Source organism: Schistocerca nitens, chromosome 2 (genome assembly GCF_023898315.1).
Source record: "Schistocerca nitens isolate TAMUIC-IGC-003100 chromosome 2, iqSchNite1.1, whole genome shotgun sequence".
NCBI lineage: Eukaryota > Metazoa > Arthropoda > Insecta > Orthoptera > Acrididae > Schistocerca > Schistocerca nitens.
In genome coordinates, this window is record NC_064615.1 from 516817498 (window position 1) to 516827726 (window position 10229).

At 46.9% G+C, this 10229-nt stretch overlaps 1 protein-coding gene across 1 annotated transcript in view; it reads right to left on the minus strand.

The window, feature by feature from the left end:
• Nucleotides 1-4801, minus strand: part of LOC126234472 (neuropeptide CCHamide-1 receptor-like) — a 51887-nt gene extending 47086 nt beyond the window's left edge. The window contains exon 1 of the mRNA XM_049943164.1: nt 4505-4801. Within this exon, the coding sequence (XP_049799121.1) occupies nt 4505-4735 (231 nt within the window). The 5' untranslated portion in view covers nt 4736-4801. The remainder of the gene's footprint in view (nt 1-4504) is intronic.
• Between the last annotated feature and the right edge of the window lie 5428 nt (nt 4802-10229).

A 10229-nucleotide genomic window follows, 5' to 3' on the forward strand; every position in this document is an offset into this window, starting at 1 on the left:
GGATCAAGGAATGAAACCTCTGAGGTTTGTCTAATGCACTGTAATTCGGACAGAGGCAGCAAAGGAGTTGGAAGAGGAGTTGGACGGAATGGGCAGACTCTTGAATGGAGGATATAAGAAGAACATCAACAAATGCAAAAGAAGGATAATGGAATGTAGTCGAATTAAATCCCGTCATGCCGAGGGAATTATATTAGGAAACAACACAGTAAAAACAGTATATGAGTTTTGCTGCTTGGACGGCAAAATAACTGTTGATGGCCGAAGTAGAGAGGATATAAAATGTAGACTTGAAATGGCAAAATGGCTCTGAGCACTATGGGACTCAACATCTTAGGTCATAAGTCCCCTAGAACTTAGAACTACTTAAACCTAACTAACCTAAGGACATCACACACACCCATGCCCGAGGCAGGATTTGAACCTGCGACCGTAGCAGTCCCGCGGTTCCGGACTGCAGCGCCAGAACCGCACGGCCACCGCGGCCGGCTTGAAATGGCAGAATAAGCGGAATCTGTTAACATCGAATATATACTTAAGTGTGGATGATAAAAAGTTTAGACAAGAAGAGAATAGAATCTTTTGGAATGTGGTGCTACAGAAGAATGCTGAAGATCAAATGTGTAGATCACTTAAGTAATAAGCAGGTAATCAACAGATTTGCCGAGATAAAAAATTGTGGCACAACTTGACTAAAAGACGGGATGAGTTGACACGACACTTTCTGAGACAAAAAGGGCTCACCAGTTTATCAGTGGAGGGATGTGGGGGAGGGGGTGGGGGTGAAAGGGGGGAAAATCGCAGAGGGAGACCAAGAGTTGAATATAGTAAGCTGATTCAGAAGGATATAGATTGCAGCAGTTATCCGGAAATGGTGAGTCTTGCACAGGATAGAGTAGCACGAAGAGCTTCATTAAACCATCCTACGGTTGCAGGTTCGAATCCTTCCTCGGGAATGGATGTGTGTGATGTCCTTAGGTTAGTTAGGTTTAAGTAGTTCTAAGTGTAGGGGATTGATGACCTCAGATGTTCCATCTTCGTACTGAAGATGAAGAGAGAAACAACATGGAACATATAAAATGACGGAAAAAATCTCAAACCCAAACAATAATTAACACAAAGTAATGATATTTCGGGAATATACTTATCTAGGTAACATACTTACGTTATTAACATTGCAAGATCACGGGTTAATGTAAGCGATAGATAAGCCACTGAAAATGTGTAATGCTCGTATATAAACAACCATTGTAGCAACCAGGATGTTAAATTTAAGCATGTAAACGTACATGCCTTGTGTTGTACAGGTACATAATGTCAGTTTGTTGGATGGGGTTCCATGCCTGCTGCAATACAGGGACGGTTAATGCTGTTCATGGATGGCATTCCTGTTGTCGTCCGATGACGTCCCATATGTGCTCGATTCCAGATAGATCTGCTGATCGAGCAGACCAAGGCAACACTTCGACAATCTGCAGAGCATGTAGGGTTAAAAGAGCGGTATGCTGGCGAGCGTTATCCTGCTGGGAAAAAAATGGCTCTGAGCACTATGGGACTCAACTGCTGTGGTCATAAGTCCCCTAGAACTTAGATCTAATTAAACCTAACTAACCTAAGGACATCACACACATCCATGCCCGAGGCAGGATTCGAACCTGCGACCGTAGCGGTCGCGCGGTTCCAGACTGTAGCGCCCAGAACCGCTCGGCCACTCCGGCCGGCAACTGGGAAAAAGGAAATGGTGTTCACGAATAGGAGCTTAGCTAGTCGAGTCACCAAATTGACGTAGAAATTTGCAGTCAAAGTGCGTTGGATAACCACGAGAGTGCTCCTGCTGTCACACGAATTCGCAAAATGGTTCAAATGGCTCTGAGCACTATGGGATTTAACTGCTGAGGTCATCAGTCCCCTAGAACTTAGATCTACTTAAACCTAACTAACCTAAGGACATCACACACATCCATGCCCGAGGCAGGATTCGAACCTGCGACCGTAGCGGTCGCGCGGTTCCAGACTGAAGCGCCTAGAACCGCTCGGCCACTTCGGCCGGCACGATTTCGCACCCCAGACCATAACTGCAGGTGTAGGTTTGTTGTGTCTAGCACGCAGACAGGATGGTTGCTGACACTCAACTTGCCTTCTTCTAACCAACACACGGCCATCACTGGCATCGAGGCAGAGCCAGCTTTCTTCAGACGACATAACACACTTCCACCCTGCCCTGTAATGTGCTCTCGTTTCACACCCGTGAAGTCGCAAACGGCAATGGTTTGGGGTCAGTGGAATAGACGATAGATGGCTTTTGCCTCGGAGCTGTCCTTCAAGTAACCGATTTGTAACATTTCGTTGTGTCACTGTCGGGCCAACTGCTGCTCATAGTGCTGCTGCTCATGCAGTACGATGCTACAGAGCCACGCGCCAAACATGACGATCTTCCCTATCGGCCGTGCCACGTGGCCCTCCAGAGTCTCCTTGCGACCGAACATTCTGGCGACCAAAACTGCCATATTGTACAACGGCTACATTCCTTTCAAGACTTTCTGCAGTATGACAGATAGAATATCTAGCCTCTTGTAGCGCTATCGCACGGCCTCGTTTAAAATCAGTAAAGTGTTGATAATGGCGTTTTTGTCGCCTTAAATGCGTTGCTGACTAACATCAACTCAGGACGTCCAATCTCAAAGTAACGCAAACCCGATTCGCATTTTTATAGTGGCGCTACTAGCGCCACTCTTATGTGACAGGCGTGAAACTCGAATAGATATCATCTTCCACAAGTAAAGAGGAGGAAGGAAGGATGATTAGGTTTAACTTCCCGTCGACATCGACGTCATTACTGCAGAGCACAAGTTCGGATTGCGTGAAGAATGGGGAGGGAAATCAGCCGTGCCTTTTCAGAGGAATCCTCCACACATTTACACTACTGACCATTAAAATTGCTGCACCAAGAAGAAATGCAGATGATAAACGGGTATTCATTGGACAGATATATTATAGTAGAACTGACGTGTGATTACATTTTCACGCAATTTGGGTGCGTAGATCCTGACAAATCAGTACCCACAACAATCACCCCTGGTCGTATTAACGGCCTTGATACACCTGGGTATTGAGTCAAACAGAGCTTGGATGGCGTGTACAGGTACAGCTGTCCATGCAGCTTCAACACGATACCACAGTTCATAAAGAGTAGTGACTGGCGTATTGTGACGAGCCAGTTGCTCGGCCACCATTGACCAGACGTTTTCTATTCGTGAGAGATCTGGAGAATGTGCTGGCCAGGGCAGCAGTCGAACATTTCCTGTATCTAAGAAAGGCCCGTACAGGACCTGCAACATGCGGTCGTGCATTATCCTGCTGAAATGTAGGGTTTCGCAGGGATCGAATGAAGGGTAGAGCCACGGGTCGTAACACATCTGAAATTTAACTTACACTGTTAAAAGTGCCGTCAAATCGAACAATAGGTGACCGAGACGTGTAACCAGTGGCACGCCATACCATCACGCCGGGTGATACGCCAGTATGGCGATGACGAATACACGCTTCCAATGTGTGTTCACCGCGATGTCGCCAAACACGAATGCGACCATCATGATGCTGTAAACAGAACCTGGATTCATCCGAAAGAATGACGTTTTGCCATTCGTGCATCCAGGTTCGTCGTTGAGTACACCATCTCAGGCGCTTCTGTCTGTGATGCAGCGTCAAGGGTAACCGCAGCCATGGTATCCGAGCTGATAGTTCATGCTGCTGCAAACGTCATCGAACTGTTCGTGCAGATGGTTATCGTCTTGCAAACGTCCCCATCTGTTGACTCAGGGATCGAGACGTGGCTGCACGATGCGTTACAGCCATGCGGATAAGATGCTTGTCATCTCGACTGCTAGTGATACGAAGCCGTTGGGATCCAGTGCGGCGTTCCGTATTACCCTCCTGAACCCACCGATGCCATATTCTGCCAACAGTCATTGGATCTCGAGCAACGCGGGCAGAAATGTCGCGATTCGATAAACCGCAATCGCGATAGGCTACAATCCGACCTTTATCAGAATCGGAAACGTGATGACACGCATTTCTCCTCCTCACACGAGGCATCACAACAACGTTTCACCAGGCAAAGCCGGTCAACTGCTGTTTGTGTTCGAGAAATCGGTTGGAAACTTTCCTCATGTCAGCACGTTTTAGGTGTCTCCACCTGCGCTAACCCTGTGGCAATGCTCTGAAAAGCTAATAATTTGCATATCACAGCATGTTCTTCCTGTCGTTTAAACTTCGCGTCTGTAGCACGTCATGTTCGTGGTGTAGCAATTGTAATGGCCAGTAGTGTACTTGAAGCGATTCAAGGAAATCACGGAAAACCTAAATCTGAGTAGGAAGAATATTCAGTTGCTTATAGAGCTGGCATCAGAATTTTGTCTTCGCTGTAGTAGTGGCTTGGTCGGGATGATTAAGGTTAAATATCAGCAAGAGCGTGCACGGTGTGGAGCGCGGGTGCAGTACTCACCGTGTAGACGGTCCCCGTGAACGGGACGCAGGTTATGATGACCAGGAGGTCGCCGAGCGCCAGCGACAGGATGTAGGTGTTGGGCGCGCTGCGCATGTTGCGGTGGCGCGCGAAGATGAGCACCAGGGTGCCGTTGCCCAGCACGCCGGCCACGAAGATGAGCGAGAAGATGATGGGCACCAGGTAGGTCTCGGGCCGCAGGTGGTACGGCAGGTACGTCTCGTTGGGCATGGCGGTCGTGCTGGCCGCGGACAGCGTCACGTTGGCCCACGCCGCCCACGACCAGTTCCCGCCGTCCTCCCCCTCAGCCTGCGCCTCTTGCGTCATCGTGTACAGCTGACTCCTCTCTCTACCAGCTCCACTCCATTCCTACTTTTTGCATCATGTGTTTGTAAGTTCACTAGCAGTGTGCAGACGTCAGTACAGAGCACCACTATAGACGTAAAACTGAGAAAGTAATAAGTTCACGTGACTGAAGATATTTCTGGCGCCACACTTCTTCAAAATTCTGGGACACTTCCTCAGTAAATGTTCATGTACAAAAAACAAATGTCAAAAAGACTAGATCAGTGCCTTGGTGTGAAGGTGGAGTAGCTGATAAAGACACAGAATGTTGTTTTGAAATTTAAATACCAACGGGCTCATCAAATTTCGTAGATACATCATGAAACAGGAAAGGTAATTTAACTCACTCAAGGCAGTTCCGAGCAATATCTGCAGAGCTTCTGCAACTGAAGCCCCCCTGAATAGTGGAGAGAGCGCCGTTTTGTTACCTCCACGGTGGACAAAGCCATACCTGCTGAACGGCCTTGGCCGACTCAGGTTCTGCAACACCAAAGGAAATTATTTTAGCACACACAAAGAACAGAAATTAATTGGAAAATAAATGTATGTAATGCTTCCAAAGAAAGCTGCACTATTGACATAATAAGATGTAGGCAGATAAATATTTACAATAATGTCTAGAATAAACGTCAGTTTGTGAATTTCAATATCAAATATTCAAATAATTTCATTCGTAGGTTTTAATTTCTCCCTTTTAGAACAAAGTTTGATCGCTTGTCTCATTTGTTGTTAAATTATCAATTATTAATTTACGTATAAAAACCCCGAGGCGTCTGAAGACGTAGGAAAAAATTTGCTATAAATGTTTACGATATTTTGGAGCAAAAAGTAAAGTAAAAATAATGCGTGTTAATACATTAGATAATTTTCAACAAACGAGAAAATTTGAATACCAGTTTCCCTTCCTTCTTATTTCTTCTCCAATCCTATCACGTCTTTTCTTTTATTCGCCGGCTGGTGTGGTCGAGCGGTTCTAGGCGCTTCAGTCTGGAACCGCGCGACCGCTACGGTCGCAGGTTCGAATCCTGCCTCGGCCATGAATTTGTGTGATGTCCTTAGGTTAGTTAGGTTTAAGTAGTTCTAAGTTATAGGGGACTGATGACCTCAGATGTTAAGTTCGACAGTGCAGTGCTCAGATCCATTTGAACCATTTTTCTTTTATTCCTTTCCTTCTGCTTCTCTCTCGCTTCATTCAGACTATTTCTTCCACTTTTGCTCCTTTTCGTCTATTCCGTTACCTTTTCTATTTCCTTGTCCTTTGGTTTTTCTTTTTTTATGTTTTTAGTTTTCTGTTTGGTCTTCTATATTGTTATTTATTTTCTTCTCTTTCTCATCCTAGTCTTATTTTCCCACCCTCTAGATTCATTTGTATGTTTACATTCTATATTCTCAATATGTCAGAATTATTTTGCGATAATTAAGAAAAAATAATTACAGTCAGTCTTCTTTTGTCTGTAGAGTTACATTATTCTGATTTGATAAGAATTTGTATTTGTTTCCATTTTCGTAAAATATAGCTGATAATTGCGCTCTTGGCACCTTTTGAACTGCATTATTTATCAGCACACATTCCTACAAAATGACTAGTTATATCTAACTAATCGTCTCTGATGAACAGCCACAGCTATCTCCCTTTTAGAGTCTTAATGGGCATTTTAATTATGGCTACTGCATGTGAGTCGAGGTGGCTAGCTCGTAACTCATGTAACATGTTTTAAAATAACCACTGCAACAGCATGTGTTTCTCTATAAGATAGTCATAGTAGTACCAGGTTTAAATAAATAAATTTCTGGCAACTGGTTGGCTATTTACTTTATCAAGTGAAGGTACTCACAATTGCTATTAACAGATATGCTCTAGATTGTGTCATCTATAGAAAGAGTCGTGGGGAGTGAGTCACCTGAATACAGTAGCTAGATGCTGCACACCTCTGTCCATCTAAAGGGAACACCACGCACACGGCCAGTTTCCGCGTTGCTGTTACGAGCGAACAGCTGCCCGAGCAATCGGTGGGAGGGAGGGGAGGGGAAGGGGGAGGCGATAGGTGATTGCTTGCTCCACGGAGCGCGCCTATCTACTACATGCCGCACTGGCCGCTCAGATTAAAAGCCCCGCTTGGAGTCACTTGGTCGCGCGCTACCGCTATGGCCTCTACCGAAAACGTCGCCTGCTCGTCTGTGGATGCTCTCAGACACTGCAGCAACACAGTCGACTCATATGAAAGACACCGACAATATTTTGAAAGTTGTTCACTTTGGTATAAGGGACTCGTGATTTCCAGTAGCTTGTCGCAGAGCCATAATCTAGATATGATTTATTCGGTCTGTTACCCCAAAAGGAATGGAAAAAAACCGATTGAGATTTCTATTCAGCTAAATGTAATATAAAATCAACAGTGGCAGAAAATGGTATAACAAAAGTAGGATTCGTTAAGAATGAGGGAAGTTAGGCCAGAATGAGTTACTTGAAGAGTTCAGTGAGAGGACACTAGTTCAGGTATACAGGCCAAGTCCATAAACAGAGGATGAAGAGACACAGAAAGTATAGGAGGATACTGAATAGGTAATTTGGTAAGTAAAGCGAGATGGTTAGCACGGCGCGCGTTGAATAGGTAGTGCAGCACATTTTTTCTGAGAGCAGGTTGGTTTTATTCAAGATTTCTATACACCATATTACTTTCCATTCTTTTGGATAGAAAAACATATTTTTCAGCATAATCTCCGTTCAGTGAGACGACCTTACACCACCTTACTGGGAGGCCCTGTGTGCCCGCATGATACCACTCACTGGTTACATCGGAGCCAACGCCTTACGGCTTCAATAGCCTCCATGTCACCCATGTACTATCTCTCGCAGAGTCTGTCGATCAGCTCGAATGAGAGTTTCCGCACGATACTAATGGTTCAAATGGCTATAGGCACTATGGGACTTAACATCTGAGGTCATCAGTCCCCTGACTTAGAACTACTTAAACCTAACGATCCTAAGGACATCCCACACATCTATGCCCGAGGCAGGATTGGAACCTGCGACCGTTGCAGCAACGCGGTTCCAGACTGAAGCGCCTAGAACCGCTAGGCCACAGCGGCCGGCCCACACGATACCACATTATAGGAGCCACTGTGATGTGCGGGCGGCCGGCACGCCGGGAATGGACAGGTCTGCACGACCTGGTTGCGATGATGACAGACGCCTCGCTCAAGGACTCGCCGCGCTTTTGTTCACTGACAGATCTCCGTAGACATTCTGCAAGTGCCTGTGAATATATACAATGCTCCAGTTTTCCGCCAAAATAAACCCCTGTAACCGCTCTATGCTTTGAACGCGCCTCCGTTGTAGACGCTATTTTGGAAGCTAGGTATAGCGCCGCCACCTATTGAAGCTTCATGAAACTATAGGGGTTGAAGCGCGAATATTCCACCACGTCCAGCAACAAATTCTGGATTTTTCCACTGAAACTGGCCGACGAAAAAATGTGTTGCGTTACTTATTCAACGACCTCATGTTAATGGGGACTTTAACGTAATAGAGGAATAGAAGGTAGAGTTCCACCGATACAGCTGTTGCATTAAAACAATGAAACACTGTATTAACTAAAGACCTTCACGTCTGCTGTCGTAAGTATTCTCAAGGTCAAATTTGATGTCGGTTCAACTTCTCAGAGACGGTGCAGATTGCACGCCTGAAAAACAAAGACAGTTCGTAAATATTACGATGGAAAGCTTACCCAACAGAATATAAATAAAATAAAGACGAATATTATAAGCAGTTGCAGAGGAAAGAGTGAAAACTAGTAGAAAACAGAATCGGTTAGAATACGTTGAAGCAATAAGCGTACCGTATTACTTAATACAGAGATCAAAATACACTCCTGGAAATGGAAAAAAGAACACATTGACACCGGTGTGTCAGACCCACCATACTTGCTCCGGACACTGCGAGAGGGCTGTACAAGCAATGATCACACGCACGGCACAGCGGACACACCAGGAACCGCGGTGTTGGCCGTCGAATGGCGCTAGCTGCGCAGCATTTGTGCACCGCCGCCGTCAGTGTCAGCCAGTTTGCCGTGGCATACGGAGCTCCATCGCAGTCTTTAACACTGGTAGCATGCCGCGACAGCGTGGACGTGAACCGTGTGTGCAGTTGACGGACATTGCGCGAGGGCGTATAGTGGGCATGCGGGAGGCTCGGTGGACGTACCGCCGAATTGCTCAACACGTGGGGCGTGAGGTCTCCACAGTACATCGATGTTGTCGCCAGTGGTCGGCGGAAGGTGCACGTGCCCGTCGACCTGGGACCGGACCGCAGCGACGCACGGATGCACGCCAAGACCGTAGGATCCTACGCAGTGCCGTAGGGGACCGCACCGCCACTTCCCAGCAAATTTGGGACACTGTTGCTCCTGGGGTATCGGCGAGGACCATTCGCAACCGTCTCCATGAAGCTGGGCTACGGTCCCGCACACCGTTAGGCCGTCTTCCGCTCACGCCCCAACATCGTGCAGCCCGCCTCCAGTGGTGTCGCGACAGGCGTGAATGGAGGGACGAATGGAGACGTGTCGTCTTCAGCGATGAGAGTCGCTTCTGCCTTGGTGCCAATGATGGTCGTATGCGTGTTTGGCGCCGTGCAGGTGAGCGCCACAATCAGGACTGCATACGACCGAGGCACACAGGGCCAACACCCGGCATCATGGTGTGGGGAGCGATCTCCTACACTGGCCGTACACCACTGGTGATCGTCGAGGGGACACTGAATAGTGCACGGTACATCCAAACCGTCATTGAACCCATCGTTCTACCATTCCTAGACCGGCAAGGGAACTTGCTGTTCCAACAGGACAATGCACGTCCGCATGTATCCCGTGCCACCCAACGTGCTCTAGAAGGTGTAAGTCAACTACCCTGGCCAGCAAGATCTCCGGATCTGTCCCCCATTGAGCATGTTTGGGACTGGATGAAGCGTCGTCTCACGCGGTCTGCACGTCCAGCACGAACGCTGGTCCAACTGAGGCGCCAGGTGGAAATGGCATGGCAAGCCGTTCCACAGGACTACATCCAGCATCTCTACGATCGTCTCCATGGGAGAATAGCAGCCTGCATTGCTGCGAAAGGTGGATATACACTGTACTAGTGCCGACATTGTGCATGCTCTGTTGCCTGTGTCTATGTGCCTGTGGTTCTGTCAGTGTGATCATGTGATGTATCTGACCCCAGGAATGTGTCAATAAAGTTTCCCCTTCCTGGGACAATGAATTCACGGTGTTCTTATTTCAATTTCCAGGAGTGTAGATAAAAATATTGCAATTGAAACAGCAAGCTTGGCAAGAAAATGATCTACCAGAGGGTTATTTATTATCTTATTACTGGTTTAGTGCCT